Source organism: Bactrocera tryoni, chromosome 1 (assembly GCF_016617805.1).
Source record: "Bactrocera tryoni isolate S06 chromosome 1, CSIRO_BtryS06_freeze2, whole genome shotgun sequence".
Lineage (NCBI taxonomy): Eukaryota > Metazoa > Arthropoda > Insecta > Diptera > Tephritidae > Bactrocera > Bactrocera tryoni.
In genome coordinates, this window is record NC_052499.1 from 17,952,144 (window position 1) to 17,978,008 (window position 25,865).

At 40.8% G+C, this 25,865-nt stretch overlaps 2 protein-coding genes across 2 annotated transcripts; one reads left to right on the forward strand and one right to left on the reverse strand.

The window, feature by feature from the left end:
* The first annotated feature begins 16,492 nt into the window (after positions 1 to 16,492).
* Positions 16,493 to 16,975, forward strand: LOC120766726 (enhancer of split m4 protein). Its single transcript, XM_040092375.1, has one exon. The coding sequence runs from the start codon at positions 16,493 to 16,495 to the stop codon at positions 16,973 to 16,975; it is 483 nt and encodes a 160-aa protein (XP_039948309.1).
* A 6,094-nt stretch (positions 16,976 to 23,069) lies between these two features.
* Positions 23,070 to 24,599, reverse strand: LOC120766546 (enhancer of split m3 protein). The gene has a single exon (XM_040092126.1). It carries the CDS (start codon positions 24,425 to 24,427, stop codon positions 23,654 to 23,656), a length of 774 nt encoding a protein of 257 aa, XP_039948060.1. The 5' UTR covers positions 24,428 to 24,599; the 3' UTR covers positions 23,070 to 23,653.
* Positions 24,600 to 25,865: the final 1,266 nt, after the last annotated feature.

A 25,865-nucleotide genomic window follows, 5' to 3' on the forward strand; every position in this document is an offset into this window, starting at 1 on the left:
CTATTCGAGAAAATGCTCTTTTGCTGGAACCACCGATATTGGATCGCTGTAGCATGTAGTTGCCATACAAACTGCACAATCGGAATAAAGTGCTTGTATGAAAAGCTCTTACATAGGTTATTGTCTGAGACCTATAATGCAATCTCCGGAAAAATTTTTCAAGTCGGACCAATATATGTAGCATACAGCTGCCGTACAAACTGAATAATCAAAATCAAGTTTTTGCTTGGAACACGTTTTTACTTGACGAGATATTTTAACGAAACTTGGCATGGGGTATTATCCGTTCCAACGGTATAATTGTTGAACAAATCATTCAGATCGGACTACTATAACATATAGCTGCCATACAAACTGACTGATCAAAATCAAGTTTTTGTTTGGAAAACTTTTTTATTTGACGAGATATTTTTACGAAACTTAACATGGATTATTATCCGAGCCAACGGTATAAACCTTGAAGAAATCATTCAGATCGGATTACTATAACATATAGCTGCCATACAAAAAACCTAACAAAATCGAACATACGGAAGCTTTTTTATTTGTGAAGGGTATTCTAGCTTCGCTGCAACCGAAGTAAACGTTTCTTTTTGTTTTTGTGCTTTCGCAGCATAGTTGCAAGCAGAAGAGTTTAGAGTATAGTTATCTATAAGGCATATATACAATGTATGCAATTAGTTTGCGGCCAATGAAATCCCACCATTGCTGATTCACCCACTTTTAAGTTGGCCCCTTGGTGTTCAAAGCTCTAAGGGGTCCAAGGAAGCGGTTCGCTCGTAGTACAGCAACAACTTTGAAGTATGTAAAGTCAGCGAGTGTTGTTGTTAACCGTGAGTTGTTGGTTGTTTTGCTGTTATTGCTGTTGCTGCTCCCGAGCAATCCAATACACGCAGCCACGCATGCGCAGCAAGCTCAAATAGCGACGACGTGCCCCAAGTATGAAACAGCAACAACAACAATAGCAATTATAAACAACAGTCATACATACATGCACACAGCCAATGTACTCGTTTACGATAACAACAGCCCCAAACAAACGCAACGCACCAAATGCCTCTGGAAAGAAAGACAACGTCAAAGGAAAACGGCAATAAGAGCCAAGCACTGTGATATGTCGGTATGTATGTATGTATGTTCATAAGTAAGACTCAAAGGTAGGAAAAAAATAGGCAGGTGTTCACCTCGCGTGGGAAACACACGACAAAATCGGTTCTCACGATTCGAAAATCCGGCACACACACACACACACACTCATACAGCTGCACGTGCAGAGTTACAGCAGCGCATACAGAGTAGTTATAATGATTGAGGGAGCGGTGCATAGGCGGGCTGGTGCGGGGGGTGCGGTGTGTGCATAGCTGGTTGTGGCCGGCATACCTGCACACTAAGGCACCAGTGAGCAGCAGTGAGAGCAACAACAACAGCAATAGCAATAAACTCGCTTTTATTGTACAACAACAACAGCAACAACCAACAACAGCTATAAAGTCGTATTTATTGTACAACAACAACAAAAATCGTACATTTGTGCCGTCGTCACACCAACTGACGCTTGCTGATATTCGAGCACGCATGTTGTTGTTGTAGTTGTTGACTGTGCATTGGCATTTTGTGCCGTTTCGGGTGTGCGTTTGCGCCTTTGGCCGCATTTGTTATGCATCAGCTACATTATAAGGTGCTTATCAACGTTATTAAAGCGAAGCTATTGTTGTTGTTGTGCTGGTGTTGTTACTAGTTGTTGTTGTTTTTATTATTTAATTTTTTACCTTTTGCTTTCGCACGTCACAGCGGCAGCTCGTCAGCCGTTGTGGCCGAAGTGGCGTATGGCCCAAGAGGCATTAAACGGCGAACGCTTTGCTGGTTTGTTGTTGTTAGTGTTTTTTTGTTGTAGTGAATTATTTTAATTTTCATAAGGCTTGTTGCGGGCGCGTGTTAACCACAAGCGCTACTGGGAGGCTCACGAATACAAACACACAGCCGCACACGTGTGCAAACAAGCAGTCAGAGCCAGCAGTGAAGTCGAGTGCTGTCGTGCTTGTGGGCGGCGGCAGTGGGGGTACGTTCGCCAACTAAAGCTATGCGGCAAGCTGATTGGGTGGCTGGCTGGCTGGTTGGTTCAGCGCGTGCGCGTTCTTGCTTCAAGCTTGCTTTGGCAGTCGCGCTTGTCTCGTTTGGATTTTGATTTTATTGAAGGACATTTATTGCATGTGCTTTCGCTGTTGTTGTTGTATTGGCAATTGCGTGGCTACCGTATTTTGTTGTAACTACGTAGCTGTGTAATGGAGTTGTATACGTTTCGTTGCATGTCGTCGTTGGTTGTTGCTGCTGGTTCATTTGTCCGCTGACATGTTGCACAAATTGGTGTACAAGTTGATGTGCGTAGTTAGCTAGATGATCTCAATATGTTTTTAGGCCTGCGAGACACCACAAGCGCTAGTTGCTTACAATATGGGTTAAGCCAATTTAATTTGTTTCTTGAATATTAATAATCGCTCGCTTTTTATCTAGTACTTAGTGTGGACTAAGAATTTGATGAGGTCTCCATAATTTCTGGAGGCATACAAAAAAGTAAAGTTTTTAAAGGAGCTTGGCGCTTTATAGTGTGGCCACTACCGCGCATGCCCCGAACCAGTTAGTTCAACACTGACAACAAAATTTGCTATATTCACAAAAATAGAACGTCCTAAGGCACAAGCCAACTTATGTATGTATGTATGTACATATATCCTAGAGTCTGCTATTATTGCTGCGAGGTAGATGTGGATAGGTAGAAGCCGCTGGATGAGAGTGTCAGTGATATACTTTGCGGATGGGCTTATAGCCTTGACAGACGGCAGCGTTAATCCGCATTAACTGCGCACTTAATCAGATCCAAATTTGGAGGTGACAGACGGCAGCTATGCGAGTTTGAAACTCTCATAAACAGCTCATTGGCCTTTTTATAATATTTTCAATGAAAATTGATAGAAGATAAACATTACGGTTGTTAGCCGACCAATTTTTACCAAACCATTTTTTATTACAAAAGCATATCAACACATTATTTTTAAAACTGCATCATAACATAGAAGTTTTATTGATATTATATTGAGAATTTGATAAACAGCTGTCAGGGTTGCTTGTATTTCATTCACAATAGATGAAAATTGGCCATTTTTAACAATGTTGCCAACGAAAATCTCACAAACTCCCTTAAATTTTGAGAGTTATTTTTGGATTCAGCAACGGAGTTAGCTGTGATAACTCCTGAATTAATCCCGAAAAATGCAATTAATCTGGTTTAACGCTGCCGTCTGTCAATACTATTAGTCATCACCTTTCGATATCGCTAGGCCGTCTCAGTTCCATTGTAATTACTCTATGAATGCAGGCAGTTTTAGCCACTTATTAGCGGACTAAATTACTGATTTTATGAAACCGCAAAATAAGCCAAACTGGTGGAACTATTGTCATCTCAGTGCACATTTCGGACTGTATTAAGATCCCAACTCACATATTCGCTTTAGATATTACCTCTTAGTTTATCAAAGTCATGAACTCCTCAACAAATTAAGTCCCACCAGCTCCCATTTACTGTTTTACATCCTTCCGTGATGGTTTCGTCAAACCAACAATCCCTTTGGCTAATTATTGGTAGTTAGCTGAGTTTGGGTATTTAAAAAAAATATTTATTTTTTAGCGACGGATATAGGAATGAGTACCGTTTTGACGGCCTCTGTTGATTTGCTAACCTTCCACCAACAAGTCGACTGTTTTTGGTCGGTTCTATGGAAAGGTGTTTTAAAGTTTAGATGCTAAATGTGGGAAGATACCATCTTCTTCTAGTAACTCACTCCTTTCCTTATTAAAGTACGACAAGAGACGATTATTGAACATTACTGAGGTAATGTTAAGTCCTTGTTATTGTATTATAAGCAAATGATACGAGCAGCTGCTGTGAGCATGATCCAAGCAACATGATCAACGTAAGTCGGTGCTGTGTAGATGTTAGTAGGTGGCTCCAGCATTGGTCTTGGACCACGAATATTGATAAGAGATACGAACTAAATAGGTATGTATATCCATCGATACGAGTTTTAGACTTCTTGACTAAACTGAGGGACTCGTTGACACGGATATGGCTAAACCGACTCAGCTCGTCAGTTATATACAAATAATTTAAAAACTCATCTTTTTGGGTGCTAAATATAAACTTGTTCAGGGTATACAAATTAATTACGGTAGAACTTGAGGAGGGATAAGAATACCATTTTGTTGCGATTCCACTATGACCAGAGATGCAAACCAGTCTTGTGTATATCGATAACTTGATGCTATTGCTAGTGAGGTCACACACGGTCGTTTAGGCCAATGATATCAATATCATCAACATACGCCAATATTTGTACACTCTTATAAAAGATTGTACCTACTCTATTCAGATCTGCAGCCCGAATTATTTTCTCCAAAAGTAGTTTAAAGAAGTTGCACGTTAGGCAGCCGCCTTGTCTGAAACTTCGTTTGGTATCGAACGGCCCGGAGAGGTCCTAACCGATCCTGACGGAGCTTTTGGTATTGCTCAACGTCAGCTTACAAACACGTAAACGGATATACCAAATTCAGACATAGCGACAGCTCCCTTCGTGCTGTCAAAAGCAGCTTTGAATTGACGAAGAGGTGGTGTGTGTCGATCCCCTTTTCCCGGATCTTTTCCAAGATTTGGCGAAGGATGAATATCTGGTAAGTTGTTGATTTTCCAGACCTGAAGCCACACTGATATGATACAATCGTTTTGTTTACGGTGGGTTTAAACTTCCATACAATACGCTCGATAGAACGTTATATGCGATGTTGAGGAGACTTATCCCACGGTAGTTGGCGCCGATTGTGTGGTCCCCCTTTTTGTGGATTGGGCAGAGCACACTTAAATTCCAATCGTCCTACCATATTTTGCAAAGAAGCTGATGCATGTCCTAATCAGTTCTTCGCCGCCGTATTCGAATAGCTTGGCCGGCAAACCATCATCCCTTGCCGCTTCGTTGGTTTTTAGTCGGTTCATTCGAACTTATTCCGTTCGCTCCACCCTTATTGATTGAGGGAGCGGATTCACCGTCTTGACTATAGCTACTTTTTTAAATCGACTCTAAATTTGATCATTTTAAAATAGTTTACACTGAAGCTCCTACGTGCCATAACGAAACTAACGGTAATTGCTTAAGAACTATTTTTTTTAATTTCTTTCTGATTTTACTTTTTTTGATAATCCAAATAATCCTATGCTTATCTACACTACCATCGCATATACAACACACACGCATGCGCCCACGACCTGATAACATCGCCTGCGAAGTCGAGAGGAGTTTCCCCACCATAATTTACTACACATGCATAACGAAAATCACACCGCACCCCGTCGTGTACCGTAACTGCCGCACAGCCTACAACACGCAGAAAGCAAAAATCTACACGTACTTTCCAGCACCGAATCAAAGGAGCAATCAAGACCATATGTAAGCGTATGTGCATTTTAACGGTCACGGGAACTTTGTATTTGCGCTGTGGCAGTGTAACGCACACGTGCAACACAGGTTCAAAACGGTTGATTTGTGTGCGCACTGCGCACCTCAATAAAAGGACAGTGCAAATGCCTAAACATGCGGGACTCAGGTTCATTGCATTGTGCGCCCAGCCAATCGCCTTCGATACAGGTACATTCTTCACGCATTTCAAGCGTTACTATAAGCGCTGGCGTATGTGTGTGTATAATTGCTTTCTGAATAGTGGTAAATTGTAGGCAAAAGTAAATGTTGTTGATCCTTATGCAGGACGCTCGCATGCACGTGTGAAGGCAGCGTGGGAAAGGTAAACTGCTGCACTGACTCGTCGACTAGATAATGTGCGTTGTATGGTTATTTATGCCTTTGAGCAAGGTTGTTTCTGCCACATCATGGTGTTGGTGTTGTTGCATTGATTACAAGCATAAGCATATGTGTAGGCTTTTGTTTGGGCAGTTTGTGTGCGTGCAAGGCGCAGGACTTTCCAATGCGCATGTGTGCCACAGCAGCAAAAGGCAAGCGGTGGCGAAGTGACTTGATTGTTTGCTGGCATTTCAACACGTATTAGCTGCCACAAATCCTGCAAAGTGCCTGTGCTATATTGTTGTAACTAGTTGTTGTTGTTTTTAGTAGTTATACTTATCCTGCACCGAAAATAAACAGCAAACATCCAACTGTAAGTGGCACAGTAATGTTGCACGTGTGCGTTGCACCGACCGCATAGTGTGTGCGCGCTGTGTTTTTTCAATTTTTTTTCATTTTTTTTTGGTGAGTTACTGTGCTGGTGTTTTTTATTATCATATTGATTGTTGTTGTTATACTTTTGTGACACAACGAAGCTACCCTGTCCGTTATCTGCAGCATTGCGGCAGCATTTAAACGCACATATGACGATTTGTCACGGCGCGTCCATGTGGTATTATGTGTCATACGAGCGGTGACTGGCCGCGTCGGCGCGACAAGTGTTTGTCACGTCTACGGCTGGTAAAGGAACGAACGAACAGTTCTTGCTGTTGTCGTTGCTATTGTTTATCAAAAGAATTTGTATGCGCAAGCAAAGATCGCTTCGAGGAGGCATTATTTTTGTATGGTAATACGATCGCCTTATCGAAATTACTATACTTGTTGTCGACGATAGTGGCCCCACATGTACACAAAACTTCTTCGTTCTGTTGTTTTATGTTTGGTTTGTAACCACGACGGTTCGGCAACAAAGAACAGGCGTTGTTTATTGCGCGGCCGCCCTCTTAAGCATATTGAGGTTATGTTTTCATTTCGGCGAACTCATTTCGAGTGCCCGTTATGCCGCCTCAAGTGGCCCGTGCTAGCGCGTGCAGTTTCGAAACTTCCTCACCGCGTTCGGTTGCTAGTTAGCACTTGAGTTGGCTGCCGTTTACCGTTACATTCCAGTGAAATTTTCGCAAATCCCACTTTGTAGTTGCGGCAAATAGCGGCAAGCGGAAATGCCATGCATGCGAGTTGGTGGGTGCAATTTGTTGTGTGTGGCATAAGCGCGTCGCGCGCCGCGCCGCTCTTGAGTGCATGCCACAGACCACAGCATAATCGATTTTCGGTGCGTCTACTATTATGCTGTATAATTGCTCGAGACGCGCCGTCGAAAATTGTTGTCGCTGCAGTTTTTTTCTCTCCTTAGTGTCTTACAACGTTTCGCTATTAATTATTCCAATTATGCCCAAATTTACTCAAGTATCCGTATGCGCATTTAAAAAAAAATAATTTTTTTCGTTCCAAAATGTCTTAAATAAACATTGCGTATCACTCTGCGGCACGCCTCCTGCAGCGCTTGACTAGGCATGAGTAGTTTGGTGCTTCTTCACAGTCATTATGGGACTCGTCTTCTGTGTCATTCTGTCAATTTATTTTTAGTTTTCATGTTAAGAAACAGCGCCAAGTTGATAAGTCTGTGTCATATTGTAGAATACCAGTCAACATACCGTCGCCTTGATTGTGCTCGTCGTGCGGCGGGTCTAATATCTAACTGCTGTAGCTAGAGTGGAGAGGTATTAAATCATCTGACCGCAATGTACAACTTGAGAAAGCATAATACTGGACTGACAGTCCGGCTATAACTCTTAATTCTACTTCTGGAAAGTCGGCCCGTTTCGCTTTAAAGGAGCACCAATAATGGCTGTTGGTTTCCCATCTGATCAAATTTGACCCGGACTGGTTCATTTAAACTGCCCGCGCAAACAGAATGTCAACAATCAATCCGGGTCAAATTTGATCAAATGATTTTCCTAATCCCGAAAGAATAAGGGTGCATGACGAATTTTGTATTCCAATAATTATGGGTTATTTTCTCTGAGCCAATTTACTAGTTCGCATAGTCTTTGTGTCCAATTGTTACGGCTGATCCAAGTACAGCTACTTTTTTCAACAGATCACGCGTGAGTCGCTTGACAGCTGTCTTGTTATTTTTGTTCAGTATTGTTTGGCATTTCATCATGAAAAAGACCATACATAGCTGAGAGTGTAGAGGAGAGTCAATTCGACGCCGTTCGCAGCAATTCAGACTGGTGGATGGATCGACTTGACGAATTTTACATCGAGATCTTAAAATGAAAGCGTATAAAATACAGCGTGTGCAAGAACTAAAGCCTCTTAACCTTCCCAGTCCATATCGCAACGCTCTATGAGATTTTGAAAAATTCCAAAAAGATCCGACGTTTTCGAGCCAAACTTGTTCAGCGATGACTCCAATTTCTGGTTCAATGAGTACATAAATAAGCAAAATTGTCGCATTTGGGACGAAGACCAACATGAAGAGATTCAAGAGCTGCCATTTCTTCCAGAAAAAATAACGGTTCTCTTATTAAACCTCTTCAAAAATGATTGCGGTGAGAACGTAACCGTCAATCGATAATCGACTATTTGATGCCTGAAATAGAAGCTCGTGATCTCGGCGATATTTGGTCTCAACAAGACGACGCCACTTCCCAAACATCGCATCAATCAATGGATTTATTGAGAGAACACTTCCGTGGGCAGATAATTTTACGTTTTGGGGCGGTCGATTGGCCACCAAAATGGTGTGATAAGACATCTTTAGACTTTTTCTTGTGCGGATATATCAATGTGGACAATGCCGCTTCGATTCAGGCCTAAGAGCAAAGCATTACGCGTGAAATTTGCCAGTTACCAGTCGAAATGCTCGAACAAGTCATCGAAATGTGGATTCAACGGATGAATCATCAGAGACGTTGCTGCGACCATCATTTGAAAAAGATAATCTTCAAGAAATAAACGCCAAAGAATGTGCTTTCGAATGATAGTGTACATTCCCCATTAAGGCAGCTTCTTATATATGTATATATAAGTATAACCGTCTACAGAACCAAATCAAAACATAAAATAAGCATAGTGAAGCAAATAATGTGGACCGACCCGCGCATAGGGAACGTATTGAACCTTGGGTTATTCCTTTATCCATCGATTTTCTATCCTAAACTTCATGAGCGTTTCCATGGGGTCACAATTTACTAGTTTACTGAAGCATTTAACATCAAGTTTTTAAATTTGGAATATAAAATGTTAGCAACTGGTTAAATGAAAACATATACGATGAATAGATTGGGGCCAACAGATCGAGAAGACTGCAGGAAATGTTAAGAGCAAGGCACCAGAAAAACAATGAAGTATCCCCCGTGCAGCTGCTCCGCACTGACAAGACTACGCTTTAAGGGCGTGAGGCACTGGAAGAGGTATCGTAAGTTAAGCTACAGAGTCTATTGAAATGTGCGTCAAACGCAGACATCCTAAAAGATGAATACTCTTGATGGATTTCGTAACGGTACTGCATCTGGTATCGCAAAAAACCAAAACGGGTCTACGCGTGGCTCATTAGCCTACCAGGCTAGTCTAACCTAATATTATAGTTATTAAGGTCAATTTAAACTTCCTGTTCATGAAAGTTGCAAACTCACCGACTTACCACACTCTTTTCTGTAATAATAATAACTCCACGTCGCCCGCAAAAACTACTCTAAAGACGCGTCCGATAAGCATAATTACGTCTTTGACCACATGCTGCAAATTGTCGCCTGAGCTATCACAGGCACTTGTCTTGTGTCACGTGTCTAGACGAGTTTACTCGCCGGCAGTAAAAGTGATTTGCACTGCGCATGCCCATAGGCTTGTTTATGTCATGTTATCAGTGGCTGGCAAGTCACACAGACAATGCGCTGATTATCTGCGTCGCCTGCGCCGTCGCCTTTCAATTGTAATTTAGGTCGCAGGATGACTTTGTAATTAAGTAGTAGGTTTGCCAACAACCAAAAACTGTCTGCGGTTATCATTTTCTTCTTTGTATTTCTCCCAGAAAATATAAATATTTTTGTTTTGAAACACATTTCATTTGTTATTTTCTAAAATTTCCTTTTTGTGTACTTATCTTTGAATTATTTTTCTTTGCTTCTTTAACAAACTTATTTGCTTATTCAAGGTCATTTTCATTATGATTTGGAAAATATGTTAATTTACCTCTTCTCTTTACGAGTAAAGTGGTGTGATACAAAAAAATATATATGACATATTCTTAATGTCCTCATCAGCTTAGTATACGAAATATTTGTGTTATACAAGCTCTTTTACCGTTTTCTTTTTCCATTATCCACTTCACTCTTAGCTAAAGTGTTTAACCTAAGTATATCTCAAGCTATTTCAATACCCCAGTTACTTAAGTCTGCAAAATTTATTAAATTTTATATCAAGTCGCGACAAAGTGGCGAGTACGTGCCACTTCAGGATGTGTTCCTTTCTCCTCTTGTCCTTTTAAAATTAATTCTGTCAATTTCACTCAGTAATTATCAGTTGCCCGGCGAAGACAACTGCCCTTAAGGATATGCGTATGACTCATCATTTTCGTTAGTTCATAGTACACTAATTACTGTCGCATACTATATACTCAAATATCAGTCAGACAGCAATTACTGAAGGGAAAATTTTTAACAATGTCTGCAAACAAGTTTTGCAAAAAAGTTGTAAAAATTTGTAGATCGATTTCTTAATTTTTATACGCTGTACTTTTTATCGACTGCGAAAACTGAGTCTAGTTATACGAGTAGCTCTAGTATTTTGTATAAAAAGTTTGAAACGTAATAAACTTAAACTATGGTTAGGTTAGGTTGGGTTAATCTGGTAGGTCAATAAGCCTCACATAGACCAGTTTGGTTCTTTGCGATACCAGATGGAGTTCAGTTGCTAAGTCCAAGAGGAGTAGTCATCCTTTGTATGCTTCTGTCGAGATCGTCGTATAGACAATGGATGGGTTTCCCAATGTCGATCACGTGTTTGGCTGTTAGCCATACACCATTCTTGTCAATCTTGTCAGCTATTTCATTGCCCACGATGCCCTGCTTCCAAAGACCCTCGATGGCACATGGTCTGGCTCAGTTGCAGTTCCACTCACAAGACTACACCAAAAAAATGGCTTAATTCTTGAATAGCGTCACAAGATGAACGTAATGGTATTCCAGTTTTGCCAGAAAAATAACAAGAGGTGTAAATTGTGCACCTAATTCTCCAAATTCCAATGTGCCTAACCTTTTAAATTTTATGACTTACGTCCATGACCAAATAGAATTATATTCTTAAGTCTTTTAAACGAGCATTCGGATGAAAGCAGCAAAGCATACGTCAAAAAAGATACTAGACGATTAGATTAGATATTTGAAGTCCTGACTCCATGTTCATACGATTCCGCGGTAATTCAGGAACTTGTGTTCTGTTGTCTTTGCTTTTTGACCACATTAGCGACTCAGATCCGTGGAATAGTATCCAATAAAATCTCCCAAACTACCTAACATTTCTGGGAAAAGCGTCTGGTTCTCTGAACCGTTTTGTATCGAACTCTTCGAGAAACAGTCGAAGCCCAGACATTTGTGGCCGGTGGTGTTTTATACAGGCCCTTTTCTCTTTCTGTCTCTCTTCCGTAAAGTGTGGGACCTACAGCGAAGAACGATTCCGCTTGTCCGGTCGGACTAGTTGCCGCAGTTTCTTTCGCCAGGAGATCGGCTAACTTACTAATAGGAAATTGTTGTCCGTGGCAAAACTGAAAATTATTTTTATGCACTCTGCGATTGCCGAGTTGTAGTTAACCGGACGGGTCACAAATGGAGCTTACTGAAAGACCTTTAGCTACAAGGGTTAGAAACGAATTACCAATAAGCAATTCAGGATAGCATTCAACGGCTAGAAGAGGTAGAGTCTCAAACGTTCATGCTAAAACTCTATGGTTGAATACCTAACCAGCCCACATGTATAAGTGGATAGACTCATGTCTTAATCACTTCAGCGGTGGAGCTTCCGGGAAGTCAACCGGTTTTGTTTACAGATTTCGAGGAAGTCCACTTTTACTATGTGTTTAGTCAACGAAGGACGGTAGTTCCGAAGCTTATAATTATCTTAATGACTTATATATATGAATCCAAACGTCGAAACTGGAATGTCTACAAGGTTAATCGTGTTTCCTTGCTCTGGCGGGGTACACAAAGAATTTGAAGTGCAGAAAAGAGAAAAAATTTACTTACGAATTGGTATTAGCTTTTAGATTTTGAACTTTGTTGTATAGAAATTGATAATCTCACATTGAATAATATGGGTTAGTGCGGTTATTCGATCGTTCAGTTCTGCGATTACAATTGCAGTTGAAGACGCTTAAGAGAGAACTTAACTAACTACTAAATTTTATGAAACATTTTGTAAGAGCTGAGGTTGTCCAAGTGGAATGTCGAGTCATTTCCTCTGCGCGCTCGGTCGATGCAATCGGATGGACACAGGAACGGCGGCACCTATACATTGTAGGTATTGGATATTGAAGAATTCGTTGTGGTTCTAACGGTTATCAATCCCCGTTACGACTGTAAGGGTTGTCCATGTTGTCGTCGGCGTCATCTAGCGGATCGGACCAAAGGGAAAAGGGTGTTAGGGTGTTAAAGGGTGTAGGGTTGGTAGGGTATGCAAAGAGGTGGGCAGTGTTATGCGGAAACTCATTGAATGCAGGACATATATTGGATATGTTGGGGTCTATTCTGTATAAACAGGAGTTTAACCTGCTACAATATCCAGAACTAAGCTGCGCAGGGTCACTCTTGTTTCTCGCGGCAACTCGAGCTCCTCGTCTGCAATGGGTGATAGTTTGACTCCAAGAACGCCTTTCACTGGAAGAAAGTCGCTGAAGGTGTTGATGGCTCCACTGTGAAAGGCGGTCAGTACCTGACGTCAGTTGCGTCGTCGACGTAGTTAAGGAAAGACCTCTTGACGCTCCTTGGAAGCGGTTACGCTTGAAGCAGGTGGCTGCAAGGGTGATTCCTACAAAAACATCCCAGCAGGAACTGCTTGCAGAGGAGATCATTATGCTCCTTAACTGGGAGCATAAGCGTCCCACTATGTAGGTGTTCGATGGAAGACATCAAGAGGCATCCTGTCCTGGTCCGGAGTGCAGTGTTCTGGCAGGTCTGGGGTTTCCTCATCTGTGTTTCACTGCATCCAGGTGACCATATTGGTGCGGCGTAATTGAGGACCGGCCGACCGATTGCCTGGTATGTTGCCAACAACGTTTATTTGTCTTTTCCCCATGTGCTGCCGGCTAGCGAATTGAGGATTTTGTTGCGGCTCTGTACCTTGGTGATAATCGCGGTCATATGGGGAGTGAAGGAGCATTTACTATCAAAGGTTACACCTAAAATCTTTGGGTTATTGACAGTCGGAATTTTGACACCATCGACTGCAATATTAAGCTCAAGTCTATACTCCTTCGTCCAGCTCGTAAAAATGGTCGCTGTGGATTTGATGGGGGAAAATATGAGGTTCCGTGCAATGAAGAAACGAGAAAGGTCGGAGAGGTAGTTGTTTACTTTTGAACACATGCCATCGATTCCATAGCCCGACGTGAACATCGTGCAATCATCTGCGTACGAGGTTATGGAAACCCCCTCTGGTGGCTGTGGGAGTTTCGAGATGTAGAAGTTAAACAGTAACGGGGAGAGGACAACCCTGCGGCACCCGCTGTTTAATTCTTCTCAGTTTAGATGTTACACCTCAAAATAGTATGGATGATTGTCGACCGCTCAGGTAGTTCATGGTCCACCTCTTCAGTCCTGGAGGAAGCGTATTGTTTGTTTCGAAGAATTCGTAGTCACTAACCATGGCTGAGTATACATCCGAAATCTATTAATAGTCTCGGAAAGCACTTCTTAACTTATTTACAACCGCAACCATGGCAAAGTCTATTGCCTTTATTACAATTGAGAAATAGCATCGCTAAACGAATGGTTGAACACATCTCTCATTAAACCTTGGGGCGCTTTCAAAAGCATCGCTCTTTTTTTTCAAATTTAAATCTTGCCTTGCGAGGCAGTTGAGCAAGAAGTTTCCCGCTTGATTGACTTAACTAATTGAGTTGCTTAAATTTGATTAACACATCATCAGTGTACCATATGTTAAGTAAAATCAACTGCCAGTGCGAAAAAAGCTCAGCTTCCAAGCAAACTAGCGCCTTCCATACATATACCACAAATATTTCTTGCATAATCGAGTAGCCACCTTCGCTGCCACAAACCTGTGCACAACGCGTGGCCCACATGCGCCGTCTTGCCGCATTACGCTTAGCAGCAACCCACACATACACGCAGCCAGCACTCCTTCATGCCTGAATGCTCAAAAAAGGAGGCATGGAATAAAAAACAAGAACATACAACAATGTTTCACCAAAGATCTGCAGTATCACTAATAACAACAGCAACAATACGCCAGTTAACAAGCAATAACCAGAAGCTTGAGTTCGGCGCGCAGCCAACACGCGCACGAAGGACCTCAGCACGCCACACACTCACACCGCTTAACACAGCCAGCAACTAATAATAATATGTATGAGGAAATATCGCCCGCTATGAGCACAAGTAGTCAAAGGTCGTTAGTGTAAATAGTAAAAAAAAAAGTGAAAACAAAAAAACAAGTAATAAAAAGTGCGACAAAAAATGTTGATCGCTCGTTGATCACCGATCATCACACATAATTGTGGCACAAGAGTTCACATTTTTTCTATAAAATGCTGCGTTAATTTACAACTACAACGCTGTGGTATTGATATTAAAATTTAAAACTAAAAATATATGCTGATGTGGCACTTAGGCTTTGTGGCATACAAACAAAAACAAAAAAAAAAAACGAAAAAACCTGATAGACACAAATTTTATTACCTTAAAGGCCAACAAAACATTGTCGAATTGCTTCCCACGATCACAAAGGATCAGCAGTGAGCAACAGAGACCAGCAAACCATAACACTGAAGCAAATTGATTGGTGCGACATGAGGTATGCAACACTATTAAATTACACGCAGTGAACGCAAACATCCTGACGAACGACCGATTAAGGCGTAGAGCAGCACACAACAACAGCAGCAACAATGGGTGTAGGCAGCATTAATGCTAGCAACAAATGTTCCTTAAGATTTTTTGCCTTTCAATTTATTTTTATTTTAATTTTTTTATTTAAAATTTTTTTTTCACTCTTTTCAACATTTTATTTTCAATTTTTTTTTTTTTTTTGCCTCCATAACTCCTTTATATGCCACTTTTGCTGTGTAAGCCTTATTTGTATTATTTTCAATTTTTTCTGAATGCTGCTGCTTCTTCTTCCTTTCTTGTGCTTCCCTTTAGTGCAGCAATAAATTGTATTTGCCTTGCCATTGAAGCGTTGAAAATCGAAAATTTTCTCCCACGATCGTTTTTCTATATAGACTTTTTCCAATACTCATATTTACTATGTAGAGCGTCAGTCCCTGTGGATCCTTAAGCAAAATGCACACGTGTTCCATAAAATTTCTGTGCGTGCTCATACAAAGTTTATGCACGATTTGCTTTATAAGAAAAAAAAACTAAAAAAACAACCTGCTGTTGTTGTTGTAGACAAAATTTTATGGCATTAACTATAAGATAGCAGGACACTTGGGCAGCAGCAGCAACAACAACAACCGACACGACCAAAAACGAAAACCAAAAGTGATCATTAAATGGTCCAAGTGTTTGCCTCAAACAAAAAAAAATATATAAGAAAAAAAAAACAACAACAACGCACGTTTTCATATAACAGAAACTGAAATTAAAGAAAAAAATCACTAACAAAAACAAAAACTGAAGAAAAAATCTAAAAAAAATGCTTGATCCTTAAGGCAAGTAGCAAAAGGATCCGCTTGCAAAAACACGGCTTGCATTCAAAAGTGTGGGAACATGACCGTACACGAGTTTCACACGATCCCAGTGCCAGGATAAGCAGACTCCGACATGAAATGAAATGAAATGAATTACTTTTATGCCCATTATCCTTATGGCTTATATATATAACTACGCGCATTGTCTGTCTGCTGCATCTCCAATTCCCTACAATTCCTTCGCATCCACCTCCTCATCACAACCAGTCACAAACATGTCAACGCACAGGTGTGAGTGAGCGCGCCTGCCAGCTGCGCTCTCGCTCTCACCACCGGCTGCAGGTTAAATCTCACACACCAGCACGGCACAGCACAGCACACAGCTCGTCGCTCATCTGTGGCACGTCGAAAACGCACCTGCCATTTTTTATGTACGGATTTTTCAGCTCCTTTTGTCTGCGCACACAGATCCTGCTGGCGTTCCCACACTCCGAAAACCGACTTGTTTATGCGTACTATTGGAATTTTATGTGCGATTCACTTCACTACTCTCTCTACCCTGTGACCTGCTATGCCTTTTCACATATACTTGTTGTTGTGCGCATGCGCCGAGCGATTTTGTATAAAAGGCGCACCGGCGACAGGACTCAACATCATTCAAGCGATAGCATTCGTACAGTGAGCAACAGCAGCAAGTCATACACAGCTCTACGATAAAAGCAAGTCTTTAAGTATATTTTCTTCTTCACACACAAATAACCGTAAAACAAAACAAAAACACAAAATGTACACTGCCGAGTATGAGAACAGCGTCAACATGAGCGCCGAGAAGCAACAGAAGAAGGTCAGCTATAGCATTAAGCGTTTGCTGAAGCAACTCTTCAAAACACAACAACAAAAGCAAAAGCAACAACAAGAATTGTTGGAGAATTTCGCCAACAGCAAAAAAGCCAACTCATTGGAATCACTCGAATCTCTGGAGAATTCACGCAATGCCGATCTGGAGTCCGTAGCTGAGTGCATCTCTCTCGAATCCTGCGAGAATGATGCCAATGAACGTTTGGCCGCCTCATGCGATTTGGAAGATTACGAATTTGCCGATATCACCACAGTGCCCGTACATTTCTTACGCACAGCACATGGTACTTTCTTCTGGACCGCCAACACTGATTTGCCAGCCGATAATGATCTTATCGAACCCTTGTACTGCAGCACTGGCAATCAAATCGCCACCACACAAATGCAAGATCGTTGGGCACAAGCCTAAGCGCCTGTTTGTGATGAGCGAGCAAGTGTGATACAGCGCCATTGAGGTCTTCCAGGTCCACTACACACACACACATAGTGGATCATGCTGAGAAACGCAAAGCTTTAATTGTTTGTGATATTTTTGAAAGTACTTACATGTACTACATATATAAGAAATGGTTAGAAAATTAATGTTTACAAATATTTATACAAAAGAAATAATTATACAATATAACAATGAAAACAAAAACTAAAAACTCTTGTGTTATCTTTATGCGGTTTGGTTGGGGATTTCTTACTCTCTGCTTGGTTTTTGTTATCGCATTCTGCTTTTCTTTGTGCTCAAAATTAAAATATCAAGCTGTAATGTTGTTCTCTAAAATTTAAGTACTCGACAAAATATTTTTCTTAGAAATTTGCATATTCTTTGAGGTAGATGATGAAACATTCGTAATCAAAATCGTAACCAAATGAAATAAAAATAAAATTTTATAACCAAAACTAAATTTTTTCCAATATGTGTGGTTTCTAATATAACGTTTTTCCTTCGCCTGTAAACGTATGAAAAGTGATGTTACGTTATTTTGCATTTTAGGTGACGATAACAGTTATACATATTGTAATCTATTGGTAGTCGAAAAAGTCTTTTCGTATTTTGTCAATAGATGTCGCTGCAGTTGTATATGTATCTCCAGTGCTAACAATCACATTGTGTCATAACATATAGTACTGTAAAGGTGAGATTAAGCTTTATTTAACCAAAATTAAATTCGGGGAGTTGAAAAAAAGTTAAAGCTTCTCAAAAATGAGTAAAAATAATGAAGAAATCTTCCACTATGAGCTTCTTCAGCCTGGTCGAACGATTGATTCTACATTTTACTGTCAAAAACTGATAAGATTGAAACAAGCAATCGAAAAGACGGCCAGAACTGACCAACAGAAAAGGCTTCGTCTTCCATCAGAACAACGCTAGATCATACACATCTTCGATGACTCCACAAAAACTTGGAGAGCTTGGCTGGAAAGTTTTGATGCATCCACCATATAGTTCTGAGTCCAGCCAAGAGCGAAAATTAGCTTGTCGCAGTTTTTCGCCGAGCAGCCAGAAAAATTTTACACTGATGGAATAAGGTGTTTACCCGAAAAATGGTAAAACGTGGTCGACCAAAATGGTACATATTTGGTAATGCGACCTAGAAAAGAAGATCCATTAAGAATTATACATAACGTTCTCACTCTCCAGTAGAAAAGACTAGATCAATGGTTATATTATTGACGAAAACGGCGAAATCAGAAAGTAGACTCCCTAAAAGACTGCCTGCCTGGCTGGAATTGTGGGCAAAACAGAGGCTGGCATGTGGACACAATGCTGTACCAGACTAATCAACAGATTCAAGGGTTGTTTGAAGCAATTGACCCTAGAGGCAGAGCTCATGTCTTGGAATACAGGCAACATAGAAGACAAAGTAACTTTGGGTTAGTTTTGGACTAATCAAAAAGCTTCTACGTCTAAGTAAAGTAATATTGTTGAAGTTATTACATTCCATCTACCCTTAAGATATCATCTTCAGCAAATCGGAAAAGTAAATTAGGTGGAATGCAGCATGCAAAAAGCATCATGAGAGGCTTGAACATTATCTATGCCAATGCGCAGCCTTCAGATGGATAAGATGGTATATATTCCATGGCTTCTAATGTTTCAACTTAAAAGACATTGAGCAGCTAGAGTTAAAATCAGTTTTTTTTTACCAAATCCACCGAATTGTTCGATAAGTCTTAATTTGGTTACCCCCCGGGAGCACAATGTGACTAGTGATGTCCTAAGTGTGGCTGCCTGCGGTATGCTGTTCGAGAGCTTCTCCTTTCAATCAATCGCTTAACTGTAACGTAATTTAACACGAGTATTTGTGAGTTCTTTTTGGTTTCTTTAAGACAATCAGCTGTTTATGAGTTTTTATTACGGACCCGTACATTCTGGAGAATCCATAAGATCTAGCCTAACTTCAAATCACTCATGCAGAAAGAGTAAGCTGACGATCGCTGTGCGGAATTTCACCAAGAATCGAGAATGCTGAGGAACTTCTTGCATCAAGTTGGTTAGAGGAGAAAGTTTACAAATACATATAGTGAAAATTGTTAATTTGCGAACCCAACCGGGAAGTGTTGAGTTGTTTCCACCTCATATTCTTCCATACAGCTTCTGTAAATGGCATCTGGTAAGACTTCCAACCCTACAGCATGGACGCTAATAGGGCTATGGCCGTTTAAAAGCCCCTCAACTAAGGAGATGCTAGCCCTACTTAGGCGAAGGGATCAGTAGATCTCTTGCGATCGATATTGAGCCAAAAGGCGTATGCGACAGCGCATGTACCGATAATGGCCCAGCGCTGGCCAAGTAGTAGTAGAGCACAGGAGGATTCGCATTCTAGGGCGCCTTTCCTTTCTAGCTAAACTTTACAATTTTCTGCGATTTCCCTATGACCTGGTACTAAACCAATTTTATCACAAAGACACTCGATACTATTGATAGCGAGATTAAGCACTTCTCGACCAACCTTGAACATGCTGTTAATGAGTTCAAAGTTAGTATCGCCGCTTTGCTATCTGAGTAAATGGTCCCTTCTGTGAAGGAGGCTGTACTCCGGAGCAGTATATCTACTGTTACCATAATGGCTGCAGCCTTCCAATCTTCTTTACGGATGGGCCAACGTAAAGAAGCGCACTGCCTCTCTCCTCCAAAGGCTCATGTGGTAAACACTAATTGTTACTTCAAGATACAGACTCTAATTCAATACGTCTTAGTTGTCATGATAAACCAGAACTATACTACAATTCCATGTTAGACTTTCTAAGCAGATTTCTTTTTTGTATTTGAAACACTTGGATATGTACATATGAATATAGTTATTAGAATTTCTAAATTGATTTCTTAATATTTTCACACGTTCCCATTGAAATTAAAAACAAAAACAACAAAAAAAAAGGAACAAAATACACCACACTTATTATTCTCTACTTTGTCATTATAGCTCGGCAATTTACAGCTCATTTATTTTCTCCCCTCTCACTAATTAAGAGTGTTTACGACGATTGCCACTTTTCTTACACTTCCAATTTCTTTTGTTAATTTCCGCCACCATAATAATCGTAATTATTTCTTTGGCTGCACACACAGGTAGCTTGTTCTTCGTTCTCGCTAAGATTAGTTAGCATTATAGGCCTTACCGACAGGCACACAACATAGTTACTTTAGTTGTTTAGTTATATTTCGGCTTATTGTCTTTCAACTGGACAATCATTTAGTGTTTCTGATTGGTCCCCTGTAATTTTGCTGCCTCGTTCCAATTAGACTAATTGTTATGTGGCTAATGCGCTTGATCGCCGCCAGGTGCCGCTGAGAGTATCAATTTTAGAAGTAATCTGCCTTAAATGCGATCAATTTAAGTTGAGTCGGCTTTGCGGCCCACACACTTAAACTGTTAGCAAGCTCAGCCTCTTTCTATGTTGTTGAGTCCATTTGCGGAATGAGTTGGATAGATATCTGAAGCGTATTCACGTTTTTGGAAGGATTGGTTGATGTCTGGTTGGGACTTTTTCCAGCTTTCGCGTCAGCAACTTGGTTATTCAGCTATTTGTGGTTAGTCGAAAAGTATTGGCACAGCAATAAGGGTTTATATTTTATTTGAAATACTAAAAAGCAGCAAACTCTGTGGTTTCAGTAGGAGTTAAGAGTTAACGGTTTACTGATCAACTGAACTTTCATATAGACGAAAATTTAGAACCAGTGCGGCTAACTTTACACTGCTCTATCGCCGATCTGCATGCTATACTTAAAGTTAAGGCCCATAGCTTTAAGCTATTATATGTAAGTAGATAGGAACTTATTCGTGTCTTGTAGGCCTCTGATTAACTTTTGTGGGGAATTCAGGTGACACTTAATATTCTTAGAATTTGCAAAAGCGGTGATTAAGTACTTTAATTTAAAGTAATGTCAACACTCCAAGGAAATTTACTACAACAATAGGGTCGGTTATCGTTTTGCAATCGAAAGCAAAAGTAGAGGTATACATATAATCCATTTAGAAATTCTTGAATTTCTCCTAATATCGTGATAGTGAGTGAATCGACAGTACAAAAAGAAACGCCACTTTAAAATGCCAATCTTCTAATCCAATCTTCTGCTTTACAGGAGATTCGTCTTTAAATCGCTCGAGTTGTTCAACCAAGGATACACCTTGATAGACTTAAGTTAATATTTGACTTCCCATACAAGCAATTGGTCTAATAGACTGACATAAAAAATATTTCCAATAAGTAAATGTCGTGTTATCATAGAAATACGTAAACAACATACATACATACATATATTTTCAATTCAACCGCCCTCTCTTGCAAAGATTGCTTACTAATTATCACTTCAGGTACGCCTTGTGCTGGAACGAATCCACTCGCATTCATTGGTTAACGGGTAAAGAGTTGAGGTAGGGAAGGGGTAATAACTACGGTCGGCTTTCCTTCAACACATATGACTCGGCATTGAGTATACTAAGTCGCTGAACTTGCAAAAACAGCAGTTTTGATGTATGAGGGCCCAAAAGAGCACAGCACTTATTAAAGAACAGGTGCTGATGTCATGAATTTAAGTGTGGTTCTGAGTGTATCAGTGCACCATTATCGGCTTGTGCGAGTATTCTACTTGGTGCTTTTAGATCTTCCGTAACCTAGAAAATATTTCCATATTCATACCAATTCAGATCAGCATTTAGTCACTAAAAACAGCGTCAGAGACCCACTATAACTTGAACATTGAAAGTACTTAAAGAAAACGGTATTAGAACCACCTAGTCCATATGTAGAGCGCAATTTGTCTCAGTCATTTGATACTATACTGAACATAGGTCCCCGCAAGACTGAAATGGCACAAAAATCCGAGAGCAAACATCAAGAAGCTTTCTACAGCGCTTACTCAATAAAGATCTGTTTCTCCATGGTTACAAAATTCAAATAACACAACAACTAAAATCGTATGAGCATACAGAGCGAAGAAAGTTTGTTCAATGGATTATTGAGCATCAAGAAATGGATGTTGATTTTTGGAGCGAAATCTTCATCAGCAATGAAGCCCATTTTCACCTTACTGGGTTTGTTAATCGCCAAAACTGCCGCTTTTGGGGTTTTGAGCACCCACATGAGACTTATCCAACGCGTTTACTCTCTGGCCTTGGTGATCACAATTGGCCCCTTAGACCCTGTTCTATATACTTAATGTTTCAATAAAAATATTACAATTAAAAGACTATAAACTGTGTTTTCTATTTAATTCCAATCATGCGTTAATTTAGGCACATTTTACTTCTAGTCGGCGGTTTAGTAAGGACAAGCACCAAGTTTTGCACTTATTCTGGTATGAAACCGCTCGATCTTTCTAAGCGACATCGCTTCGCTCTGTGGGCTCTTGAAAAGTTCCAAAAAGATCCGACGTTTCCGAGCCAAGTTTTTTTCAGTGATAAGGCTCATTTTTGGCTCAGTAGGTAAGTAAACAAGCAACATTGCCGCATTTGGAACAAAGAACAATCGAAAGAGATTCAAGAGCCGGTGAAATTATCAATTCATATTTATTCGAAAATGTTGCCGGTGAGAACGGAACCGTCAATGCTGACAGTTATCGCGCAACGAAAACCGACTAATTGATGCCTGAAATTGAATTTCGTTATTTCGTCGCAATAGATTTATTGAGAGAACACCAAAATCATGTGATATCACACCGTTAGACCTTTTCCTGTGTGGATATGTAAAGTCTAAAGTCTATGTGGACAATCCCGCTTCAATTCAGGTCTTGGAGCAAAACATCATACATGTCATTCGCCAGTTACCGGCTAAAATGGTCGATTGAGGCATCGAAATTTGGACTCAACGAATGGACCATCTGAGACGTAGCCGCGTCCAACATTTGAAAGAGATAATCTTCAACAAATAAATGCGAAAGAATGTTCATTCGATTGATGATAAACATTCCTCATTAAATTTGAAGTTTCTGTGTTTTTTCTTTAAAAAAGTAGGGAACCTCGAAAGAGATCACCCTTTACTATAACTGAATTAAAAAATTAAGAAAATATGATTTCAAAATTCAGGCATTAATTCTCAATTTATTTTAAATATTAATATGTTATGTATGTAACTTCAGGAATTAGGTATTTGGCATTTGCCGTTAAAGCTTGATACCAGTTAGAGGAATACCAGTTCACTTCCTTGGATTGTTGAGAACTTACAAAACTAATATTCATTTCGATTTTTTGTTTGACATTACAGCACTTATAGTTCAAATAAAGCTTACAATTAATTAAAATAAACAAAATATAAATTATTTGTTCTGAACGCGCTAAATTATACAATAAATAAAGCAGATGACGCTGAACTTTGTAATGATGCATTCAAACACTTTTATGCATACAAGTAATATTATTTTATATCACAGACAACAAGTAAAGCAAAGTGTGCACTGCATATGTGTGAGTGTGTGTGTGTGGCGAAACACGTTGCGACGATTGGTTCAGGGGCCACAGCGCCAGCCCACGCCTGCTACGTGCGCCTTGGAAGACAGACGATTCTGTTGATACAATTTCATTCCAATTGTGTATGTGTGTGTGCGTGTATTATACAACTACAACTAAAGCCTTAACTAATGGTGCACCGCTAGTCACCAGGGACGCCACATCGGATCGGATGAGCAGGAATCCACGGACACAACGGAGGCGGTATCGCGCGTCGAACAGCTACTATCCACCGTCGTCACATCGATGAGATCCTGCTCCTTGCATGTGCTTGTCGCTGCAGCAGCCACAACCGCAGCAGTAGCATAGGATCTATGCGCCGCCTCACTAACAGCACTGTAGTAATCTATTGGCGACTTGGCACTGGTCGGTGACTCTAGTGAGCCCAGCGATTCACCGCATTCACTGTAATTGTAATTTGCCGACGGCATTGGCATTTGCAGTGTTAACGGCAACGGCAACAGGTTGGCATTCGTGCAGGCGGTTGTTGGTGGCATTGCACCAATGGCGGTCACCGTTGAGCTGCGCAGCAATTGATGTTGCATTTCGATGAGACGCGTCGAGAGGAATTTCATAATTTTGCCGCCCAACTCATCCGCTTGACACTGTTGCAGTAGTACTTGTGATATTTGATCTGCCGCATGCACGTAGCCGGAGCGAAAGGACTCGATATGCGCGCTAGCCTGAGATTGTAGCGAAAGACTGCCGCGTTGTTTCAGCTTACGCATGTGTTCGACCGTTAGTTCGAGTATGTCGGCTTTCTCGAGACGCGTCACATGTTCACCTTCCTGCTGCAGGCACTCCACCATCAGATCCTTGAGATCGTCGAGACACTTGTTGATGCGCGCGCGTCTTTTACGTTCCAACAGTGGTTTCATCACCTTGCGGTACTGATAGGTTTTGGACATTTCCATGACCATTGTTTTTATTTATTTTATATTGCGCGTTGCAACTGAGCTTTGGTTGAATTCTATATTTATTTAAATTTAAATTTGCGTACGCGTTCTTTCGTTATCCGTGATTTTGGGAACTCCGTTGGGAGACACAAGTGAGCTTAACGTTTATAAGTTGTTTCTGGTTCGCGTGTCGGTTTCAAAATGAGCCAACAACCTGCCCCGTTCACAACTTTTATACAATAAGGGGGTTTTCTGCGCTCACTTAGCTCGTACGGGTTGCTGTTTGTGGTGGTTGGTTGCACGATCGCTGCACGATCGCAATGGTGGTCGGTCGTACTGTGTGCTATCGGTGTGTATGTATGTGTGTGGTGCAAGTGCTACCAGTGCTAAGTGAGACTACTGTGCAGTGGCTGCGTTGATGACAGTTGTCGGCTTTGTGATACTCAAAGTCAGCCAGTGAGAGAGTAAGCGAGAATGGGAATGCGTTCAAAGTGTGACCGAAAAGTGTTGTTTCTTTTTGTGATGGGTAAAATTTGGTAGCAACTTTGCGGCTATTTAATTTTTTTTCAATTTGGTATCCGGACATAGGCATATACCCAAAGGTGGATCAAGATATCCCCTTCTCCATCTACCGATCATGCACGAAGTTTTTGAAAAAGCGGGAAAACCGGGCTCAGCAATTGGCCTTAGGATAGGTTAGATGACTTATCGGAGCCATCCTTTGTCCTTTGTGACACCATAGAAAAGAAAGGCTGTTCGAATTTAAAAACTTAGCAAAACGCTTAGTATCCAATACAAATTTGCACACGCGTTTAATTTCCACTCCTGCCAGTTTGGTGGGATGTCTGAAGGTATGCGCTCCCAAGTGTTTAAGTCTTGACCTCCAAAATGCGGGACAGTCAAGAAGGAAGTGTTGAGTTGTTTCCACCTCATCTTCAGCAATCCATCTGTCTGGTAAGATTCCCAACTTTACAGCATGGACGCCAATTAAAAGCCTTACAACTAGGAAGAGGTTAGCCTTATTGAGGGCAAAGATATCACTAGATATCCTGCGTTTCATCTTGGGCCTAAAGACTTTTTCCTCAGCACCGATGGTGGCCGAGCGCTAGCCAAGCTTCCGTCCAGGACACATGGGGAAACCCACCCGCTCCCATTTTACCGATAGCGGTTCTAGGGTGCCTTTCCTTGCTATTTCATCAGCTTCGCACACAGTTCAGTAAAAACTTCGGATAACTTCGGTAAAGAATTTACATAAAATAATCCTGAAGTTATTTCTAAACACGATGAAAGAAATATAGCAAGGCAAGCAAAACTATTTATTAGCTTCGTAATCCTTCGTATTTCCAATATGTGCTGGATGATCCGTTCAGAATCGAGTTCCGAAATCTGATTACGACAACTGTCGGATCGGACTAACTACTTCATGCCCACTCCTTTCCAACCTCTTTTAAAATATGTTGGA

Bases quoted from the DNA above. Each gene is read 5' to 3' on its own strand.
- LOC120766726 (XM_040092375.1), top strand. From the start codon at position 16,493: ATGTACACTGCCGAGTATGAGAACAGCGTCAACATGAGCGCCGAGAAG.
- LOC120766546 (XM_040092126.1), bottom strand. From the start codon at position 24,427: ATGGTCATGGAAATGTCCAAAACCTATCAGTACCGCAAGGTGATGAAA.